The sequence below is a fragment of the Mesoplodon bidens genome (genome assembly GCF_964165515.1).
Source record: "Mesoplodon bidens genome assembly, chromosome: 19".
In the NCBI taxonomy this organism is placed as follows: domain Eukaryota; kingdom Metazoa; phylum Chordata; class Mammalia; order Artiodactyla; family Ziphiidae; genus Mesoplodon; species Mesoplodon bidens.
In genome coordinates this window covers 25,642,838-25,667,021 of record NC_138179.1, presented here as the reverse complement: position 1 = coordinate 25,667,021, position 24,184 = coordinate 25,642,838, and the positions used below count along the sequence as shown (strand labels likewise).

At 45.3% G+C, this 24,184-nt stretch overlaps 1 protein-coding gene across 4 annotated transcripts in view; it reads right to left on the bottom strand.

Moving 5' to 3' along the window:
• The window catches only part of MYOCD (myocardin), a 93,169-nt gene that overhangs the window by 31,983 nt on the left and 37,002 nt on the right, over positions 1 to 24,184 (bottom strand). For 3 of the 4 annotated variants that reach the window (XM_081218008.1, XM_081218009.1, XM_081218010.1), the window contains exons 3-5: positions 16,135 to 16,190; positions 14,620 to 14,695; positions 11,805 to 11,966 (exon numbers count right to left, since the gene is read on the bottom strand). In XM_081218008.1, the coding sequence (XP_081074134.1) occupies positions 11,805 to 11,966; positions 14,620 to 14,695; positions 16,135 to 16,190 (294 nt within the window). Of the gene's footprint in view, positions 1 to 11,804; positions 11,967 to 14,619; positions 14,696 to 16,134; positions 16,191 to 20,791; positions 20,833 to 24,184 lie in introns of those variants that run through there. The other variant, XM_081218011.1, reaches the window with a different exon arrangement.

The following is a 24,184-nucleotide window of genomic DNA, read 5'->3' as shown; positions in this document are numbered from 1 at the left end:
GCTCAGTAGTTGTAGTGCACAGGTTTAGCTGCTCCACGGCATGTGGGATCTTCCCGGACCAGGGCTCGAACCTGTGTCCCCTGCATTGGCAGGCAGATTCTTAACCACTGTGCCACCAGAGAAGTCCCTCCCTTATGTTTTTTAATTGCTAAATCTCCTCTGGCTTATTATCCAAATGCACAGTACAAACTGTGCTGAGGCTACACAGCTCTTGTGTCCCTCTTGCAGGCACAGCTCTTCGAAAGGAATTTATGTATTATCAGCAAAGGTTTCCAGCCCGGTATTCTGCAGTTACACTGACAAGAACTTTTGACTCAGGCTTGGGGCAGATAAGAGAGAGGAGCTCTCACTGTGGAGATTGGAAAGGCAGCAAGGAGCTGGAAGTAATGGAATGAATGTGGTTTGGGGCTTGTCATCACCACCACTGCTGGCATCTGTCATGGACCCTCACTCAGACACGCAAGTGTCAAATCAGGAGAGAGGCCGGACAAGGACAGGGCAGGTGGGAACTCCAGTCACTGGCCCGCTGGGCAGCCTGCTAACCTGGAAAGGCTTGGGGACCAGCGTTGCTGCTCCTTGGTTTCAAGGATTATTTATAAAAGTCATTATTACTTTTCTGTGATGATAGAAGTAATGTTTACTTATAAAAATTCATACCATATGAAATGTACATAACAAGGTACATAACAATCCCACTTCCGTTAATGATTTATTCCCTCTTCTAGACTTAATTCTATCCAAACAGCAAGACACGCACATATTTAAAAAGCATTTCAAACAGACAGGACTGAGTGAAAGATACTGTACTGAAACTTGCTTTTTTCATCCTATAGTGTATCTTGGAGATCTTTACATGTGAACGCATAGAGATCTTCCTCAATATTTTGGTAACAGCTACACAGTATTTCATTGTATGAATGGGAACTTTTGTTTTCCAACTTTTATTTCCCAAGGGGCCCTTATCTTTAACTATAAAAATTTTGAAATAATAGAAAGGTACAGAGAATAATATAAAACATGTGAATCACCTGAAATAAATATATGCCAGTATTTTCCTATATTTGCATCAGAAACCTATTCATTTTCTAACAGAAAGGGCTTTCACTGGGTATTTGACAAATGTCAACTTTTTCTTTGCAATCACGGGTCACTTCTCTCCCACCTGGTCTCTCCCACCTCCCTCCCTCTCTATTCTAAGGTCCAGAGCTAGCTCACACCCTTCCCTTCTTTTCTTACAGCAAACCCCCCGGGGCTCTGCAAAGAAGCCTCCATCTGTCATTTTCAGGCAATGTGAAGGAATTTATATACCATTTTCCCTTTCTCCAAGGGATCATGTGCCTGCGATCTTCCCAGGAAGGTCCTTCCAGGAGCCTCCATGAATACGCTTCCATTGTAAACTCAACCTGTTAATTTCTTTACTTTAGAAACCACGTTTTCATTGAAATTTCAAGTCCCACTTCTAGTTGTGGAATTAAAGGCTTTGTCCCTGCTGAAAAGATGACATGTATTATTCAGGGCCAGGTGGGCATGGGATTTGGTTGTGGGGGAGTGGGTGTTAAGCCCTCCCCACCTCAGAAGTCACAGCATTTCACTGGGATTTACTTGGCATAGACCGTGAGGCAAGACCAACTCAGAGAGCCCTGCGTGTGACCGTACCAGCCCCTGGGGGCAGCCAGCCTGCCCTGCCCAACAGGACCCTCCGTGGGAGAGCTGTAGCATCTTACACTCCCTCCCCACTTCCTTCAGTCTGAACCGTACAGATCTTCTCTGTGTGATCTGACACTTTGTGAGACAAAGAAGACGCCCCTGCCCCCTGCCACCTCCACCCGCATCGAGGATCATGTCCCAAACGCATGCAAATGAGAGGGAATTAATCAAACTGCAAAGTTGTCCAAGCGTTCTAACACACGTGGAAATGTTACAAGGGCGGGGATGGGAGAAAGAGAGAAAATTTCTCTCTTAATCCCCCAACTATCCCCCTTCAATAGTTTCAAGGGGAAAGAAAACAAATGGTAAAAACAGTGGTTTGCATCAGCAGTTCACTTAGCAGTGTCAGCAGTAACAGAAACAATCAACTTGTGTTAGGCCTTAGAACGGTCTAGAAAGTCAGAGGAAGGACCACATTCTCTCATCTCTGTTTTGCAGACGAGGATATTGCAAGATCCAGGTCTCCCAGTTCTTTAGAGACCGAGCTAAGACACAGGTCCAGCCTTTGTATGCTCAGAGCCTCCAGCAGAGGGGGAGGCAAAATCAATTTCCCTCCCAGGAGGTCAACAGATACATGTTGTTTAGGGAACATCGCAAGACCCACTGGGTTGGTGGCAGTGGGGAGGGGTAGCATAGAAATCGGCCAACGTCCATTTCTTTTTCGGGACACACGTACTAGGGACGGCTCCATCCTCCACAACATCTTTTACTCGAGTTTTTGAGATCTGAAGGACTGAACGTGACAACTTGACTGTGAGAAGAAAGAAGGCAGGCGATCACTTTGATCTCATTGCCACTGTCTCAGAAAAGGGATTGGGAGGACTGTGAAGCCCTGTTGTTGTGGCCATAAATCAGCGTGTCCTTTTCACTTTGGCACCTGCCTGGAATGATGTGGAAAAGTCTAGTAGTAGAGTGTTTGGAATAAAGGAGTTGGTAACCAGTCCCATTTTCCCCAGAATTGGATGGAACATTCCTCAACTATTTTGTTCACTTTCAGCCTCCCCACTCAGAGAGGAGTAGAGAGAAGCAGAAGTATAATCAGATACAGTATGGTGAAGATATGGAAACCACGAGAAGGATGCTATCCGTCTATCTGCACGGGACACAACCAGAGAACTTGTCAAGGACTAGACTGCCTGGTGAGTGCTGTTGGTGGCTAGCAGACAAAGGGGATGGAGATGTGGGTTGTCCAGGCAGACTCACTCCCAGACGAGGTGGGATGGAGCTGAGCCTGAAATGACAGTGGACAGGATGACAGAAAGGAGGAGGGCACCTGGCAAGAGTTGCGGGGCACAGAAGGGAAGTTACAAGGTGTTGATGAGCAGAGTTGGGGTGGGAAGGATGAAGAAGTAACTCTTCCAGCCACCGGAGTGGATTACTTTAGGATCCAGTTCCCGGAGACACACAGCTTCGAGAAGTCTACTTTACAAGTGACATCAATCATTTAAAGAGGTTCCTCTGCTTAAGTCAAGGAAGAAGCCATGAGTACATGCAACTGTATACACGAAGAAGCTGTGAGTACATGCAACTGCATACATGAAGAAGCCGTGAGTACATGCAACCCCATACATGAAGAAGCCATGAATACATGCAACCACGTACAGGGTAGTTGTTCACACCTGAATGAACAAACACAGGGTGAAGACCAAGGCCCCCAAAATGACTCCCATCTAGTTTTTAAAAAGCATGTTATACCAGGTCAGAATAAGCCAATAGACACACTGAGGACCCCTCAGAGGCTGTCCACACTCAAAGAGCCGACCACAGGGGCCCTGCCACTCCCCCAGCACCACAAAGGGCTTGGATCTCTGACTGCGAGGCCAGAAGGTGAGCGACAGGGCAGAGAGATGAGCCCACACTAGGCTCAGCCCCTGCTGATGAGAACGGTGACAGCAAGAGGCCCCCGAGCGCGTGGCAGTGGCTTCCTTTGGAGCTGAGGTACGTGGTGTTCAGGGTGGTCAGTGTGGGCCAGACAGGTTGGTTTGTTTCTTGGTTCTACCACTTCGGTGGTGGAGTGACTGTTGATGAATTACTCAACTTCTTAGAGCCTCAATTTCCCCATCTATCAAATGGGAAACATCATCATAGTCACCTCTCGGGGTTTTGAGGCTTAAAATAACACATGTAAAAGCACTGAGCTTTACATGTTTTATATGTTATTCACATGGTCCCTGACACACACGTGTCCAGTCATTTCTAGCTGCCGTTGTTGTTACTGTTTTTGGTAGCAGTGTCTGCTTGTCTCAAGTTCACCACGATCAAAAATAAAACAGGGCTTCCCTGGTGGCGCAGTGGTTGAGAGTCTGCCTGCCGATGCAGGGCACACGGGTTCATGCCCCGGTCCGGGAGGATCCCACATGCCGCGGAGCGGCTGGGCCCGTGAGCCATGGCCGCTGAGCCTGTGCGTCCGGAGTCTGTGCTCCGCAACGGGAGAGGCCACTATGGTGAGAGGCCCGCGTACCTCAAAAAAAATAAAAAATAAAAAAAGTAAAGCAAAGACCACCCAAGAGGCAGTTTATCCTGTGGTCAGCTTTGCAAAGGTCAGCCCAACTCCGGAGCCAGAAACACTGAGAGGTTCATCCTGGGAAAGCAAAGACAGACCTTCCCCAGAGCAGAAGCAGTGTCACAGGAAAGGCTGCGCGCTCCCCCCTCTCCTGCCTGGTTCAAGGCGGGCTCGGCGGAGAGGGACGAAGGTCACCTTATCTGGCTGCTTCAGGAACAAGCAGAGTCTGTCGGCTCGTGCTGTGACCCTGGGCCCCTGCTCCAACCCCCCACGGCGGGCGCGGGGCTCACTGGCAGCTGTGGGAGAGCAGGGCGCTGGCTGTTGTCCCTGGAGACACGTCAGGCGCTGTGATGACAAGGACCTGCTTCTGGAAGCCCTGACTCACCCCCAGGCTATGCCCACGGGGCTGTCTCTGGGCACTGGCCCCTTGGGGATCTCGGCCTGGCCACTCGGCGCTTTCCCCCTCTTTCTCAGAAGTGACTGGGTGAATGAGTCAGTTGGACCTTCCTCTGCATAAACATTTAAAATTCCAAGATGAAAATGCGATCGCTAGAGTCCTGGTTACCTTTCCGCTGGGACCCACACCATGGGCTGGAAAGCATGGGGTGGGAACGTGAGAACAAACTCCACTCGCTTATCTGTTTGCAAGCCTGAGCAGTGCTCGCATGACAGCTATTTTAATTCATGATCAGACTTCCTCATGTCCTCCTGGAAGAGACTGAAGCCAAATCCACTTCCTAAGGGAGGAGGTGGTCAGGTGACAGTAGCTATAGTTTAAAAGTGCCTCTTGCCTAAAGAGATTTCAGTACACTGGAAATACCATAGTCTGGAGGAGATGGATTATGTTGTCCAACAAAGACCGAACCCACTGCCCTTGAAGGGGATCAGATGCCTTTAGGATGGAAATAGATGAAAGTGGAATTTTGGAGGAACAAGCATTCTTTTTCCTCAGATCCCAGGCACTTTAGAAATTGGCTTAAAGTCTCTAGATAGACCCTGATGCTAGGAACACATGAGTTGTGAAAAACAATTCAGCTGCATAAACACTTGTCTTGTAACAGCTTTCGAGGCTAATTCTCGAGGAACAAATTCTTAGGTGGGCAAAGATACATTAGCACTGTCTCAGAGCACCCTAACTTTCCTCCCTGTCATCGCCCCCCTCAAAGCTACTGGCTTCCTACTTCTCTTTTCCCACCCTCTTTCCAGAACCTTCCTCAGAAAAGTATTTATCACGTATGCCTCTGTGTGTTTCTTTCCCCCAAGGATTATTCACACTTTGGAAATAATTTCTCATTATGGAATGATAGATTTTGTCCACGAGAAAGTTATGCCAAAGCAAACGACGCTACCATCTGCCTTAGGGTCATGGTTATTGTCTATTTGTCTTAAAAATGCATGATTGGAGAGTGATCAGACTTCCAGAGTCTCTGAAGAATGACTGGATACTTAGTAAACGAGAATTTTTGTTCTGTTTAGTTATAAAGTCTGAGCCTTGGGCTTATAGGTGAGTGAAGACTAGCGTAGGATCTTTTAGAAAAATGTACACGACACTTGTAAATGGATGACTTCTGGGCCATCCCTGGTGGACAGAAATGTTGCTTTCCTGTGTTGAAGGGTTACAGTGATAAAAAGAACTGCTTTATCTTTGATAATGGTGCTGTATACTCTGAATCACAGGTTCAATTAAAAAAAAAAAAGAGCTGAAAAGCAGACTCAGGCATTCAGGTGGGAAGCCTGGCTCAGTTCAAGGAAAAGATGAGGACATTTTAGGGGGAGGAGCTTGTCCACTAGAGCAGGATGCCGGGACCCTTCCACTGTTTGAAGAGTTGGGAAAGCCAGCTGCAGTTCTCTTTTACCCAAGCAGAAGCCAGCTTCCTTGGTACCCAAGGGATGCTCCTGGCAAGTGAAGAAGATACCCGGATGACCAGAGAGAGGATTAACAAGCTTGGAGTAGGGCTCTCAAAACTGAGGGATAGTAAGTGACAATGACCACGTGTAAGCAGTACAAAGCCAGGCTCAACTCGAGTGTATAGTTTCTGTTCTCGTAAATCATCACTCCCACATAATAATTGTTGCATTTGGAGTTCTGGCCTGACAGAGAGTGGCTGTTAGAGGTTTTCTAAGAAGGAGAAACAGGGAAACAGGTGTATGTTCTGAGATGTAGCCACGAGGCGCCCCAAGCCTCCTTTTGTGTCAGTAAAATCACAAGACCCCCTCTTCATCCACATTGCGTCACTTGGTCACACAAGCCTATGTTTCCTCCCCCTGAAATCTGTAAAATTCTACCTGATTCAGAAAATAAACTTGCAGGCTGGAAGACGGATGGCTAGCTGGCACCCCAGAAAGGAAAGTTTGGGGGGAAACGATTTGCTACAGTCATTCAGCTGAGTGCAAGAGGGGGGGAACATCTGAGAAGGAGAAGAAAAATCCCAGAGTAGGGGCTGGTTCCCTGTCTACAGTATCCTTCCCTCCCTGCACTGAGAGAGGTTCTGGATTATTGTATGTTTGGGATGGAGAAGAGTTGGTCTTGAATAAAACCGGGAGGGAGGAAGACAGTGAGTGTTTCGCTCAGGGCTTGGCAGAAACACAGACGCACAGCTGCAGAGGGAGCTGGAAAATGTAAACACATCTGGAAAGGCACGTGCACAGAGGAGGAAAAATACACAGATGCCAGGAGAAGGATACACAGAAAACCACAGCCCTGAGTCACCACTTCACCGAGGGTGGATGATGTGACCCCAAGAAGTGACAGATAGGTGAGGGGTCGGCATCATCACCACCACTGGACGGGCTACTCAGAGCGCTGTCTCTACAACTGGTCGCTGAGCAACTCCCTCTGCCCCTATGACACTTCATAGGATGCCACGGCCTTGCCCATAGAAATTCACGCACATTCAAAGATTATTGCTAGAGAGGCTGAGGCATGGACGTTCCTTGGATGAGGTCAACCTATATCCTCCACCTCTTTCGCTAGCTATGCCTTCTCTTTATTCTTCACAGATCCCTGCCTCTGTCTTACATATTCCTACATGAGAGCCTCCTAGCCCTCTTCGCTTCTTATACATCCTTCATACCCCCAGCTCCCCCTTCAAACCCCGTCTACTGGGCACTCCTCATTCCCTGTACCCTGCACAGCTTCTATTTTTACAGCATCTATCACCTTTTATTAGGATATATAATTATTTATGGGTTTTGTGCATTGTCTGTGCCTCCTGCACTATAATATAAGCTCTGTTAGAGCAGAAATTTTTGTAGGCTTGTCTAGTGTCTGACACATAGAAGATGCTCCATAAATATTAAATGAAGAGCTAAATAAATGAAAGGGGAATCTTATCGAGGCCATCAGTTTAAATTACCATACACACTAAAGTCTCCCGAGTCTACAGCTCTAGACCAATACTTTCTTCTGAAGTCTAGTTTGATAGAACCTACTGCTTATTGAATCCCTGCCCTTGGAGTTCCTGTAGACCTATCAGCTGCAACAGTTGAAACGGGAATTCATCATCTCTCCCCAAATCTGTTCCTCCACTCAGGGTCCCAATCTTGATACATGGCTGCCATTTACTCAGTTGACCAAGAGGGAAACCTCGGTGTCATCTTTGACTCTTCCTTTTGTTCACATTGACATATTCTACTGGTCATCTAATGAGGCAACGTCAGTTACCTCTCAGATGCTCTTTTTTTTGTACCCACAGCACGACTCTTGTTCAGACTCTTAACTAAAAGCTATTCATCAGATTTTATGTTCCCCCATCTGAAGTACAGAGATATTGCTGTGAAATCACTGTTCAGCCAGGGAACACCACCCCTGCCAGCCATGTGTACTGTTCTCACAATGGGATGTGAGTGGAAGTGATGTGTTCATTTCCAGGTTGAGGCTTTTTAAATGTGTGGGTGGACCTTTTCATTTTTTCTTTCCTCTTCACTGGCTAGATCCAGAGGATGATGAGACTGTAGGGCACAGGTTGGCCAAATTAGGGCCTGTGAGCCTGCTGTCTGTTTTTGTAAATAAAGTTTTATTGGAACACAGCCATGGCCATTTGTTTACATATTGCTTATGGCTCCGTTCCCACTACAGCAGCTGAGATGAGTAGCTGTGAGAGCTTAGAGACCTCAGCTTATTCTTTAAGAAGAAGTTTGCCACCCTGGCTCTGGGGGATGGTGGAGCAGCAAGACCAAAGGAGCTTGTGTGCCTGAAGGGTTTGCTATCGAGGAAAACCCTCTCTGGACTGTTTATGAACAAGAAATAAACGTCTATTGTTAAGCAGCTGAAATTTTGTGGTTTGTTTAGCAGCCTCTGTTATCCCAACTAACAACAAAAGAGATGTAAAGTCTCAAGTAAATACTAGCAACTTCTAGGGAAAAAAATCCAAGTAGGATTTATTTCCAGAAATGCAAGGATGATTAGGAAAGATAGCAATACCACATTGCTAGATCAAAGAAAGAAACCCATATGATCATCTTCTCATGCGTGTTGAAAGCATTTAAAAAACTCAGCATCCGTCTTGCAAGCTATTCTTAGTGGAACAGAATAGAGAAACACTTCCTTAGAATATCTTCCTCTAGCACAAGTTAGTGTCATATTTAGAGATGAATGACCAGAGGAATTCCCACTGAAGACTGAATCAACAAATGTTATCATTGGGCTTCCCTCGTTGCGCAGTGGTTAAGAATCCACCTGCCAACGCAGGGGACACAGGTTCGAGCCCTGGTCCGGGAAGATCCCACATGCCACAGAGCAACTAAGCCTGTGTGCCACAACTACTGAAGTCTGCGTGCCTAGAGCCCGTGCTCCACAACAAGAGAAGCCACTGCAATGAGAAGCCCGCGCACCACAACGATGAGTAGCCCCTGCTCACCACAACCAGAGAAAAGGCTGCGCGCAGCAACGAAGACCCAACGCAGCCAAAAAAAAAAAAATGTTATCATCAACATAACAAATATATAACATTATATAATATTGCTTTTGAAGCACTGGCAATGTACCAATAATAATAATTGTCTACTATGTAATATATCAATAATTTTTAAATTATATAATGAAATATTGCATAATGCAAAATAATATAAATTATATGTGCTTTATATAATTCATACATATAATTTTATATGTAAGATATATACCTACATGATATAAATATTTTATATATGATAAAATATATATAATTAGATTTGTTTAGTATATTATACTATTATAACATATATCATTTACAAATACAAATAATTTATAAATAAAATACATAAAATTATATTGAATTTATATTATGAATATACTGCATGTAACTTTTAAAATGATGTTAATTGTGTAATTTATTAATAATTCCATGATGTTGCTTTTCAACAACCAGCCAGTGCTCCAAGGCAGAAAGAAAAAACAAACAGGAGGCACATCTTCATTATTTGTAGATGATGTAATTGCCCATGCAAAAAATTAAAGATAAAATGAGATACTATCGGAACAATTAAGAAAATCTTCAAAGATGCCCAGTTACAAAATAAATGTGCAAAATTAAGAGGTTTCCAATATGTAAGTAATAACTGATGTGAATTTATTTTAAAAAACCTTACCAAGGGAAATAAAAGAAGACTTGTAGAGGTGAAAAGAGATATTATCTTTCTGCCTCAGAAGAATTAATATATTTTAAACCTATGAGTTCACCATAAACTAACCTATAAATTCACTGCAATCCCAAACAAAATTCTAATAGGATTGAGGTTGGAATATAATAAACTGCTTCTAAATTTCACCCACCATATACTTGTGAGAGTAGCCAAGAAACATTAGAAAAATCAGACCAATGTAAAGAAACTTGTGAAGACAGATATTAAGACAACTTATAAAATACACCACTAAAATGGTGGAAAAAAGAAAATTAGACCTCTTAAACCGTACACTGAAATAATTTAATATGCAGTAGAGACTGAAATATAAAAATGAAGTATATACATGTTAGAAGACAGTATAGGTGAATAACTCTATTCTTGAGGTAGGAAGTGTTTTCGATAAGCAGTAACAAATTCAGAAACTACAAAGTAAAAGATTAAGAGATTGCAATACACAGAAATTAAAAACTGCTATAGGTAAAATACACTACACACAAAATCAAAAGGCAAAGGACAGAAACGAACAAACAAACAAACAAAGCCAACAATAAAAGGCAAAAGACATGCTGGTAAAAGGATGTGTAATACCTATGACAGATGGAGGATTAGTTTTTTTTTTTAATATATATAAATAGCTTTTATAGTGAGGGAAGAAAATGCCCAGTAGAAAAAAAGAATAGCCACGAATTGCCAGTGACACAAAATCACATGGAAAAACATCATCTCTCTATAAACCAAAGAAGGCAATTTAAAATGAGATATTTTGCCTATCATATAAAAATCAAAGATAAATTTGCATGCATGGAATAAATATAATGTTTTAATAAATGATAAGAGATACATGATAGAAATCTTTTCTGTCCTAGATCTCATCAAAGTCAAGACGGGGATGGTGCACCATTGACTGGGCTAGTCCAAGTTCAAAGGCACAGGATATTTAGTGTAGACAGAGAGAGTAATAAAGAAGAGAGAAAACCACGGTGGGATATTTAATGGGTAGCGATGAGGATACTATCTCCCCTAGAGTTGATTCTTCCATATTTACAGGTTCCAAATACAAAAGTCATGTGGCCTCTGACTGGTTGGGTGCAAGATTTTAGAATGTGAATAAGTTTAACAATGAACTTAGCATTTAATAAAACATCTTTATGCATAATATTGGACAAGGTGTCAAAACATTTAAATGTACATTGCTTATTATATATCAGTCATTCTTAGAGCTTTTGTAGGCTTCATTGGAAGAGTGTAATTTGCCCGTGGCAATGCCAGGATTCCCTTTCTTCCTTCTATCATGGTTTTCCCAGATTCCACCTCAACACCTCTGTGAATGAATTCAGGACCCTCCGGCTGTTTGGATCCATGTGGCCTCAACTGTTCCAAAGGTCTACAACATGACTTTATGCAGCTGATGAGAGAATTAACGTTTGTGTCTCCTCTTTAAGTATCTGTACTTCAACCCTGTAGCGCGCATGTGTTTTCACGTGCTTAAAGAACTGACCCTTACTCCCAAGAGCCCATGAGTTGGGCTGGTTGGGTATTCACCTTGGAGAAGTGAAGGGACCTGGGGAAGCCCCAAGCCACAGCACCCGAACTGGGCTTAGCGGCCAGATCTTCCCATTCAGGTCCAGCACTCTTTCCACTCTGCCAGTCTACACCCCTTTAAAAGAGGAAGGGCGGAGAGTGCCATGACTCCAAAGTGATGGAACCTTGCAGGGAAGATGTTTTGAGGTTGCAAATCAAGTCAGCTCCCCAACCTGCTTGATCAGAACCAGACTGGTCTATGTTAACCTGACTTTGGAGGCTGAGTGGGTTTCAGTTTCTTCCTCACTCCCCGGACCTCTGGTTATGGGGAACACTCTGGAACAGCGACCCATGGATTGACTCTTGTCTAGTGAGAGGTCTTCACCCCCAGGGCCCCAGCATTTCAGAGCCATGGCTGCCCTCAGACCTCAGCACAGAGGGAAGCGTGCCATTCATTTGTGCTACCTACCTTTTATGGCCTCTTTCACAGCAGAATCCACAGGGAGTATGTTCTTCTCCACCAGCTCCAGGGGCCCCGGCCGGAGAGCGATTTTTTCATTGAGGTCATCTGCAAGTCGGGCTCTTTTCAGCTTCATCTGAGCAGTTGGAACAGATCTCTCTGCAGTGGAGGCTAAGGGGTTAAAATCAAGAGGGTCAGCTCTAGAATTTGATGTCATTTATGTGGGTTTTTTTTTTTTTTTTTTGCTTTTGTAACCCAAACACTCTGACACATTGTACTCCACCATCCTAATAATTTTTCAATGCAATCATCCTCATTTCACATGGATTAGCAGCAAAGACTAGACACTTCCAAATAAAGGCAAATAGAGAAGCACAGAAGAGTTAGAGAAACTTGCTTTGTGAGGATTTGGTGGGTAAAAATATGCAATTTGGCGATTCTGTAAGTAAGTAGTCCACGGGGCCTGTATTGCTTGCTGACACTAAACTATGGCATTTGCATGCAAATCCTGTCTATATATTGCCCAGCCCAGGCTGAGCTGGCAGTAAATATTATCTATTATTATCATTAATTGTAGTAGTGTAGTAGTTTTAGACTTGTTGAGGTTGTGATACTAACTGATTCAAATGTCCAGGTCCAGTGGTAAAAGAAAAACAATTTGGGGGGAGGGAATAGTTATTTAATCAAACAGGGATTTTAAAGAATTGAATTTATCCAACAGGCAGTTTCTCATCTTTGGGAGGGTGGGAAAGGTCACTGACAAGCCCTAAATCACTGGTCTATTCGTCTTTGGGTGAGGCCCTGACTTATTTCTGTGCAAGAACGTGGAAGAGAATCTTGTGAGCCGGTGGTTGCTATAACGCAGGACTGGAAGTTAGGGTTCCACGAGTTTGTAGCTTTCCGCTCAACTCTGCAAATTTTGAAGTTGAGACCTTTACGGACGTCCTGGTCCTATTGTTCTGTTAATATCCAGCTACTAACCCAGGCTTAGTGTCTGGCCGCTGCTCTAGCAATCTCCACACAGGGGAGGGCTAGGGATGTCTCATGGTTGCAACAGGTCAGACTTGCTTAGAAGCTACATCTGCAAAGCACTCGATGTGGGATGGAGAGAACATCAATATTCCAAACCCCAAAATAGAAGTTTCTAAGCCCAAATCCTCTCCCAACTACCCGTCAGGCCAGTACAAGGGCTTCTGCTACACCCCCTGCCTCAGGGATCTTTCTGGCCCATCCTGCACAGCCATACAGGATTCATCCTCAGAAAGCACTCCTTTCTTGCATCCCCTCCAAGATGGTCCTCTCCATCCGTCTCTCAGCCCGGTTTCGCAGGCTCGCCACAAACCGAATCCACCCCCTACGTGACCTGAGATGGTTGATGCCCAAACTCCCACTCCAGCGAGCCCGGTCCTTTGCCTTCTGCCCCCCGCCCCCCATCTTCCTGAGTTCACCTTTGTACATTTGCCTACTTTGTCTCCCTGCCCTAACAAAGTCTTCCTGACTCCTGTTCTTATAGCTTCCTTCTGCTTCGGCGACCCCCAGCAGTTACAAGCATTGGTCCCTAATCTTATATCACTATTTGCAAACTCAGACCATGAACCCTTGGAGGGCAAGGGTCATTTATAATCTAGCAGATCCTGGGGGCCAATTTCCAATTTCTGTGGGGGGGGAGGGTGGGTTTCATGGGAACCAACGGAGACTAAACTTGGGGTTTCTGTGGTTCATAGCCTGACTTTTTTTTTTTTTTTTTTTTTTTTTTTTTCTGTACGCGGGCCTCTCACTGCTGTGGCCTCTCCCGTTGCGGAGCACGGGCTCCGGACGCGCAGGCTCAGCGGCCATGGCTCACGGGCCCAGCCGCTCCGCGGCATGTGGGATCCTCCCGGACCGGGGCACGAACCCGTATCCCCTGCATCGGCAGGCGGACTCTCAACCACTGCGCCACCAGGGAGGCCCATAGCCTGACATTTTAATTCAAGACTGGACTGATACAACAGATAATGCCTTCTTGATTATAATATTATACGTACGTATTGTTGTAAGTGTGGAAAACGCTAAAACATTATGCAAAATAAGTGAAAGCATTAGGAAACTCCCCACTTAGGGTCAACTGTTTTTAATAACTGGGCATCTTTCTTAATTACTTATACAGTATTTATTGGTAAGTCTGTATTTTTTCATCATAGAATCTGACTATAAATACAATTTATGTATATTTTTTGCCTCCCGGATTTTGACTGTAAATATAGTTTTGTTTTCTGGTCTCCTCACTAAACATCATTTTGTAAGGCTTTTCTCATTAAAACATGATTCTTTTAAAGCCTCATTTGTGGCAGCTGCAAGTTATTCAATCACACGGATGGTGCATAATTTATCCAGTCTCTCTACTATTTTTTGACGTTCCACTGATTTCAGTGTGTCACTATTTAAAGTAATTACATGATAAACATCATTGTACATAAATCTTTGTATGTCTGATTATTATTTTTTTTGATACAATACTAGACATTTATTACTGGTATGAAGGATAGACATTTTAAAGGAAGTTGATATATGTTGGACACTCCCTATGCGCTCAGAGAAAATTGGGAGGTGGCACAGCTCAGAATGAATGCCAAGTCTGGTACTTCTTGGCCACTATATGGCTTCCCAATTTGACCATCTACATGGCCTCAAATGACTAGATGAGAGCTCAAAACCACCACTTTGGAATGGCAGGGGACCCTTTCTAAGGGGAGTTAGCAATTGTGCAGAGACAAAGAACCCTGGAAAATGGCCCATGCTCCATTCCCACTGATGGGCCCCAGTTTATGACTTTGGGCAACCTTACCTTGGAGTATGTGCATTTTCACCACGTCTGCACGGTCGGACCTGTTTCTGACCTTGTGCTTCAGGGTGTCTTCAGCCTGTCAGACACAAACACAGAATGAATTCTGCTATCAACCTCATACAGTTAAGTCACCTAGTTTTAACTTTAAAAGAAACCCCTTTTCTCTCAAAGGGAAAAAGTCTCTTTTTGTTTGTTTTTTGTTTTTTGTTTGACAAATGCAACATGCAAATGTCTCTGTTCTCCTACGTCTTGATGAAGGAGGGCTCACAAAAACCTCTAATAATTTTAGGATGGAAAAATAAGATAAAGAGGTCAAAAGCTTGGGTCCACCTCAGCGCTCCAAACTTAAAGGCCAGGCAGGTACCTAATTATAAAATATTAATAAAACTGTGGTGATACTACACTGCTTTTGCATGAGTCAATCCTATTCCACTGCCTCTTAAAAGAGTCAGAAATTAACTAGAGTCAGAGATGAAATGTAATCTCAATCCATCCAATATAACATGACAACATGTGCCCTCCTCCTGTTTTGCCCTTGATCTCTCTCTCAGGACGTGAAAATGTAAATCCTGCAGACTGAGACCCACTGTAAGCTGGGAGGACACTTAGAGATGAGTTATCTACTGAGTCTCATGGCTTTCTTGATGACGGAGCTGTCTGTAGGGATGGCGTTGGCTGTGGCAGGGCCACAGCTGGACCTCAGGGCTCTGATTTCTAGTTCTGGGTTTTTATCCCACTATATTGAATCTCTTAATTGGCCCCCGAGAGGAGTCTGGGGATCACTCTAGTTCTGAGGAAAGACAATTATTCTCCAGGCAGTAGGAAGCCCAGCCTCTCACGAGTGAGTCTGAAGAGTCCCAGAGCTCTGCTCGTTCTTCCAGCCCCTCCCTTCAGGCTAAGACATCCCAGGAGAAAGATACCTAATGGCCTTTCCTTCTACATACACTGCTGATGCCTGCTCAATAGCACTTATTGTATTGATAAATTCAAGTTGCAGAGATTTGCTCTGAAGGTACAGAATATACACCAATTCCCCCCCCCTCAAAGGCTAAAAGAAAGAGAAATAAACAGAATTCCTTTTGCCTTTAATTAGCCGTGAATAAGCTCTGTATCTGCAGGCCCTACCCTACCACTGAATTGGATTTAAAATAATCTGATTGTTGCTGAGAAAAGCCTGTCATGAAAGAGAGGGCAGCTTGCCGACACACCTTACCTCCCTGTTTCATGTCTCTCTGACCCCCGCCGCATCCTTGCAGGGATACCCCCCCGACATCAGAAAGATGGGGGACATTTTCTTAAAGCTCATAAATACCAGCTTCAGAGCCAATACTGTTGATCCCATTTCCACAGTTTTCAGTTTCTAGGAGGAAGATTCCACACGGTGTGCGGGGAGGGGACCAGCAAATCGGTTGAGTTTGCAGGAGAAATTCTACCCGCTTTCCCCCAAGCTTAGCATTCAGAGATCCAGAGCCTGGAGTCTGAGTTCAGAAAGGTGGGACGTTTGCAAACAGTTACCTTGCCACTATCCAAACGTTTTCTTTGCTCATGGAATTCAGGTGGGCTTTTCAGGGCTGAAACAGAAAGACACAGACGTGAGCAGAGAGGGCTTGGGGCTGGGAGCGGCGTCGCGGTGCTGGCCGGTGTGCTTGCCGAGCGGTGCACAGTGGGGATGTGATGGACATGTGATGGCCTTCATCAGGCCACAAGCAATGGAAGAGGAAAGGCCTGGAGGTCACCAGCTTCCCTGCAGCCGGAGAATCCAGAGGAAGGCAGACGTCAGCCTCAGACAAGAGGAGCAGCAGAGACAGAATACGCGACAGGAAGAGAAGTGGCAGAGACAGGGCATTCCAAGATCCTGAGGAGGGACAGGCCTGGGGGAGGAGACCAGGCAATGCTCTAGCTTCAGGGGAGACTGGGGTGACTACCACCCTCTCTGACTTCGCTCTGCCCTTGAGTGCGCAAGTCTGGGTGGAGACTGCAGTCTGTGAGGGACCTCGTCCCACGTTGCAGGAGGGGACTTGTCCTTTGGGGTCAGGGAGTTGCCTGGTGGGGTAGGAACATGCAACCAAAGGGAAGTGAGTGAGAAGCACAGAATCAGACTCTGAGGGCTGGAAGGGACCTTGGAGATGGTGAAATACAGCTCCAAGCCTGAGCGGAATGGGGAAACGGAGGCCCACGGAACAGGACTGCCTCGCCCAGGGTCCCACAGGTAGGGCTAGGAGCCTAGGTCTTCTGACAACCTAACTTCTTTCAGGGTGTGATGCTCAAAACACTAACAACCAGTAGACAGGGCACGGGTCCCTCACAGCAGCCGGAAACAACCTGGACCGAACGCCAGCCTCCCTTCTTCCCAAGACCCACTGCTCCCTTTCCCAGCTCCCAGCAACTCAGCACAATGGACTGAACTTTTGACTTTGCAAAGCAGTAGAACATCGTTCAGCAAAATTCTACCTTTTTGCTGGTTTTCCTGATCCCCTGGAACAATTGCAACCAGAAGCCATAAAGGACCACCTTTCATCAGAAGTGATGAGGCGGATCAGAGGTTAGAGAATTGCATCAGATATTTTTCTGGATAGTAGGTCTGGACAAGTGGGCGAATCATGTGATCCAGATTTCTAATATTTACTCCCACAGATGTCAGCTCTCAAGCTGCAGGCAAGAAAATATTCTTCTACACTTTGGCTGGCATAAAAAAATTGGATTTCTAGCCAGATGGGCACTTGGGGCTGTGTGTGTGTGAATGTGTGTGTGTGTGTGTGTGCATGTGTGTGAGTGTGTGTGCCTCATTCAGCCTTAAGGCCATGCCAAATTTGAGCCCAGCTCTCAGATGGGCTTGCTGGACAGCAGGCAGACTCCACTGTGGTCCTGGCAACTGCTCGACCACGTTATCCTCTATTGAGGATGCTGCTTGGGAAGCTACTAAGGCATCTCTAAGTCTTCCTGTCTCACCCCGACATCTGCAATGTTGACCAAAGGATCGCACAGAATAGTCCCAGCTGGCTGCCTTGTGCCAAGGAGAATGGACAAGCACTATTCTCCTCAATATAACCAGAGACTAAGAGGCTTCCTTTCTTATAGGAAAAAAAGAATCAACTGTTGCTTGACTATCATATTTCCCATTGATCTAACAGCCCCAGTTTCTCTTTGCTGCTTTTCACTCTTAAAATGAGCCTCTCTGCCAACCCTGTCCTTTTCAATGGCCTCTTTCCCCTTCCCTGTCTCCTCACTCAGTGGCTCTGAGGAATCATCTGGAAAACTGTGCAGGCCTGCCGCGTTGCTCATGCATTTTCTCTGATTTGGGTCTGGCCCTCATCCTGAGTCAGGAGGCTTGTCGTTATTTGCACTTAATCACAGTTGCAATTTATATAGATGGAGTTTTGAAACCATCTCCCATTTCCCCAGGCAACCACATGCTATGAATCTGCTTGAAGTCCAGTGGGTCCTGGTGAGTCTGTACAATCGGAACCCATAGGTCTGCACCTCTGTCCGACAGTCTGGTGGTCACCTAAGTAGGTATTATATATTGGTGTGGCTTAATCTCTTCCATAATCCAGAAAAGGAATTGATCTCAGTGTGGCCTTATTAAGTGGTTAAAAAGAGCAACACAGCCTTTGCCTTAAGAAGCAACCCTAAGGGAACAGCATGAATCTATCTTGAGATTGCTCTTACATTCCAAACTCAATTGGTTTTAATTGGGCTTAGGACTTAGGGGCAGTTCATCTGGTTCTCTTATCCCTGAGGCTTTTCAATTCTTATTTGCGGAACTTATTAATTCTTCTATGAAACACTGCATTTCCTGTATCTTAGCTTGCAGAGCTATAAATCGTCACTTCTTGGTGTTAACTATTCCCCTGTGAAATGAATGTACAGTCCAGTTCTCCAAGGCCAGGAGCACAAAGGTCTTCTGGGACCTTCTGCCACACGGTGGGAGAGGCTACGCCCATTTAGCCAGGACTTGGGAAGGAAGCTAAAAGATCCACATACTGCGTTTTACCCCACACTCTTCTTTTCAGGGCTTAAGGGGTGTTACGTGGGGCACCACTTGGCCTGCCATGGGCCCTGTGATTGACATTTGCTTTTTCTGTGATTCCAGAGAATGTGGGTTTTAGCCACCTCCCCTGAGGGCCAGGGAAAGCCATAATGCACCCCCTACCCCGGTTGACTTTTTGGAAAAAAGGACCTCCTTTGCTGACAGCCCTGGGAGTATCCAATGGCAAAATTTTGTATTTAAGGGACGCTGACATTTAGGATTGAAAAGGAATTTGGATTTCTAAATTAAAAGAAAAATAAGTCAATGTGATCTCAAATTAAAATACGGTTGTAAATTCAGTCAACCCCACATCTAACTCATTCCGCCTGGAGGAAGATGAATTGCTTCTCGCAGGGGAATTCATGTTCTCGCCGCGGAGTTTAGTTAGGGGCTGTTCCTATTTCTGTCCCCGCGGCTCCAGCTAATTTGGGTCAGCTGTGTGTATAAACATTTGCTTACTTAGAGCTCAGGAAAAGATCCCAAGATAAGAAGAGGCCTCCTGCAGTCCCGTTGCTAACCTCCTGCTTCCAGCCAGAGACCAGCAAAAGGAGAAAATAGGCTGCAAGGCCGTGGACAATCCGTCAGGGAGAGGGGCCTGGCTCTCACAGAGGAGGGGCCTGGGGCTGGTAGCAGCTCCGGTGGCAGAGGCAGGGCCTGCCTTCTCTCCCAGGGCCCCTCACTGCCAGGCTTGCAGGGGAGAACCCAGCTCCACTGGTATACGGCTAAGGACCAAGAGGGAGCATCAAAGAACCCACATCTGGGGCTACAGATGGAGCACTGGTTCTCACAGTGTGGCCCCTGCACCAGCATCTTCAGCAGCAGCTGGAAACTTGTTAATAATACCAACTTCCAGGCCTACAGAATCCAAAGCTCAGGTGGGACGTAGAGGGACGGAGGGGTCTGTGTTGGAACACGCCCTCTGGGAGATCCTGGCGCCCCGGCGTTTACAAGGCCAGTGGGTGCTGATCTAGAGTCCTTGGGAAACTGAGAGTTCAAAAAGTGGGGAATGATGTCTAGGACTGATTTCTCAGTATTTCAAAAAGCTGAAGAAAAAGGGGTGTGTTTGCCCAGAGAAAGGCTGCTTAGTTCAATGAAACTGCCACTTCTCATACTTGCTGTCTCGAATCAGAATAACTTGGGTTAGAACTGGTTGTTCTCATCAAGAAGCACTGGCTGGTAAGCTTACATGCCACTAATTAGAGACAGATATATGGATTAATAATTCACATATGCAGGCTTCTTTGGGAGGAAGACAAAACTAATTCAAATGCAAGACCTATGGCAGTAAGGGGTATGGTTTAAAAAGTGACTAAACTTTTGGAAGCCTTCCCTTCGGGCTCTGTCCTTGCTTTGCCATCTATTTTTGGTACAGCCTTGAACAAGTCTGATAGGCTTCCTGTGTTCTCAGTTTCCCACTTACAAAATGGATCTAGTAGTGCCTGTCCTCTCTTGGCTCTACTTTTAAGGACAAGTTGGACCATGAGTATTTTTTTTCCCAAACAAATGGGATCCATGCTATGGGTGTGTGATAATGCTTTGGAAATTGTCTTAACTCTTTAGGTTGGCAACAGATTGCCTATTCAGTACCCAAAGGATAGCCTTAGGGGTCTGAAAAGCATGCATTTTCCCAACGGAGCTTTGTAATATTTAAGGCCTGGCTTGCACACTTGGAGAATTTAATGCATCACACATGAATACTTTGGAATTTCTCAGAAGGGTTCAAAGACAAATTTGAAGGGTGCCTGTCATCACTGGTTTACTAGTTTCTAAGGAGTAAGGAACTAGAAAATCGAAGGAAAGAGGGAGGGAAATAAAGAAGTGAGGATTTTAGACCCAAATGGGCTTGGCATGAAAATCCAGGGTGCCTTTTTTTTTTCCTATCTCTGAATTTGAGATGTTAGAAGGAAGGGGAGAGGGACAGATGAAACCCTTGTGCCGTGTTCTGCTCAAACAGCCAACAGTGTGTGGTACGTAGGGTGCTGTGGGGAGAAGCCAAGTCAGATGAAGGCACTGAGGAAGGGAAGGAAGACTTTGCCCCGTCAACGTCTCAAAACTATCAGGAAGCTGCATGTGCTGTGGGTAGAGGAATTGCCCCGTCATTCTTCTCGCTATTCAGGAGGACCACAGAATTCAGGGATTTACCAAGGCTTTGCAGTAAGTATGTGGCTGCTGAGGCTTGGATTAGTCTGCAAAACAAATAAAGGCAGCACCATTCACAGACAGCTCATCGTATCTTTCCATTCATTGACATCGATCAGACCATGGAACCAGGCTGCCCAGAAACTTCTTTCTGGCCAGCGGTGCTTTCTCTGAGTCTCTGGGGAGAAGTCGCAGCCTCTCTGGGCCCCCGGGCCTCTGTAATCCACTTCAGTTCTCTAATCTCGTTTTCTATATTCCCGGAGAATAAACTCAATGTTCCCTCCTCTCTCCCCTGGGTTCATATAGATCAGTCCCACTGTAGTAGCAGAAGGAAACGGAGAGAAAGTCACCTATTTCCTTCAATTCTCCCAGAAATTCACTCCATGTATCAATGGGACATTGTCCAATATTATTAATGGAGATAACTAAGCATGAGTGATTTGGGGAACCTTCTGGACTGTAGGCTCTTTGAAACAGAATTCATGTCTGACTCCTCTGTGTTCCATAAGGCCTTCCTCCCAGCAGATGGTCGAAATATTTACTGAATTGCTCTATGACCATTTTTTTTTTTATTGAAAACTCAGAGCTGATCGTCTTTCTGCACTAAGGCTTCTGAAATGGTTGGAATAAAATGGTATTTAAGATTCAACCCAGGAGAGTGATGCCCAGAGAAAAGAAGATAGTGGGGAAAATCTGCCTGAGAAATAATGAACAGATCTGAGCCCCATCCATAGGTCTCCAGAGGAGGAGCCTGGGCTCTATCTCAAAGGCAAGAGAAAATAAGAGAACCTTGATGTCCTCTTGCAGCCTTGAGCCTGGCACGGAGGGGCGGCAAAGCCATCCCTTTGAACTCTAGTTGAAGGTGACAAGCAGGCAATTTGAAACCTCCGTTTTGAGATTCAGAGGTAGGATTTTGGAGAGGAGTCCAAACAATATATTCTTAAAGTAATATTTCTACATTAATGCTGAGAGGCTATTTCACTCAGATTTCACTACTCTTTTGAAAATGTGAATTCCACCACTGATACTATAAATGTGAAAGCAATCTTAGAAGCCAACCTGGGCCCGTGCTTCTGGCCCGAGAATGCTTTCCCACTGTTTAAAGTTGTTCAAGGGGCCGTGTGCTGATCTCAGAACCCTGCCTTCCTTGACTAAATTCAAGGAAAATGCCTTTAAGTGCATTCAAAGCACCGGAAGGGGAAAATCCTAAACCTACAATATATACAAGTAAGATATGAGCATATGCTTAAGAGAGGTGATGAAGGGCGATTATAAAAGAGACTTTGATTCTCTGATTGCTGTGGCCTGTTGGTTACTCATCAGCAACTTTGAAACCTGCAGAATGCAAGCCCATGAAGGAGGAAGAAATTAAATTCTATCCATGTGCACCAGTTTCACTAGTCTACTGAAAATCACCCATGGTCCCACTGGAGTCAGTGGGGGAGAAACCTTCTACTTAATCATCAATTTGGTGTGCATTTGAAATGAGACCAGCCATACAGCAAACTCAGTGGAATTTTCCATTCACTCTTGGTCATGGTGAGACATAGATTACAACGTAGAACCCAAAGCCATTTCATTAAAACCATGGGCTTTTCCTTGGCATTTTCACATATACATGTTTTTATTTTCCCAAATTCCAACTGAATTCTGCTGGCCACAAAATGCTTGACGACAGAAACTTAAGGAAGTGCTTTTACAGTTCCAGTGATTCCTTTTGAATATTTGAGTCAAGAGCCCTATACCAGGATCAGGAGACATGGGTTCTGGCCTCAGCTCTGTCGCACTAGGAGTGGACTGCACTTTTTCTGCAATGGACAATGCCCTTGGGATTTAATCTAACGTACAACTCATGACTAATTCTGTCCAAGGAGACCAGGCGTTTCCATTGACCAGCTAAAAACTGCAGAGCCTTCCGATAATACCATAAGGACAATGAACAATTCACTTGGCCATAAGCTTTCCATTTAGGCAATTTATGACAAGTTTGAAAATTCAGGGGGAGCATTGCAATTATTTCCAATGTATGGATAACGTGAGATTGTGTTACTAATTTTATTGTGCATGCATTTAAAGTCTCACAGTTCAGGTTTGTAAGTAGGACCACACTGGGCCCTGGTTTGGGGATGTTTGAAAAGCCTCTTAGGCCTCTCCAATCTCGGTTTCATGGAGGTTAAAGACAATGAGACTTGGACTAGGGAAGGGATTTTCAAACTCTGTTGGAAGATGACCAGCGCTCTGGGGAGGATAATCAGGGTCATCTAGGAGGGATGAGGGGAGCCGAGTGAATAGGACAGAGGGCCCCGACCCTGTTCCAGGCAGTGTATACATATATATATTTTTTTTTCCCCATAAATTTAAATTTTTTATGTATTTATTTTTGGCTGCATTGGGTCTTCGTTGCTGTGCACGGGTTTTCTCTAGTTGCGGCGAGCGGGGGCTACTCTTCGTTGTGGTGCGCGGGCTTCTCATTGCGGTGGCTTCTCCTGCTGCAGAGCACAGGCTCTAGGCATGCGGGCTTCGGGAGTTGTGGCTCGTGGGCTCAGCAGTTGTGGCTTGCAGGCTCTAGCGCGCAGGCTCAGTAGTTGTGGTGCACGGGCTTAGTTGCTCCGCGGCATGTGGGATCTTCCCGGACCAGGGCTCGAACCCGTGTCCCCTGCCTTGGCAGGCGGATTCTCAACCACTGCACCACCAGGGGAGTATATATATATATATATATATATATATATATATATATATATATATATATATATACACAGACACAGTATCTTTAACTATTAAAAAACACTGAAAATCAGAACATTAGACGATCTCCAATGACTACTGGCTTTGCTTCCCTCCATTCTACCCCCTTCCTTCCTCCTTTCCTCTTTCCTTCCACTTCAAAAATTTCAAATGGTAGAACGAAGACATAAAGAACCCTCTTGTAGAACATAACTAGTTTCACCCTGACTTATACTATCTGTGTCTCTTGTCACCTTTTCCCCTGAAATCTCGAGTCTCCGCGAAGGACGGTCTTGCTCACTGTGGTCCCCCACAGCACCTGGCATACCACCCTGCAGAGAGTCAAGTTCATCATGAAATGTGTTGAGTTTGATTGAGTTGAAAGGGCCCTGAGACTGTGGGCTCCTGTTCCCTCCTCTGGAGCGGCTGCTTTTACACACATACCCCCGGGGGTGCTGAGTAAACAGACTGCATGTTTCATGTCTGGGTTGATGAGGCTACCATCTCGGTCCCCAGCCTCTCAGCAGGTGCAGAGGCTCATCTGGGTCTGGCTTCCCCAGAAGCACTAAGTCATCGAGGTCTAGGGGCTGGGCCTGCAGGGTGCACCTGCTGCGGCTCTGACATTTTTCCACAGCAGAATCGACACCCTTGGGAAGCCTGGAGAGGAGATGG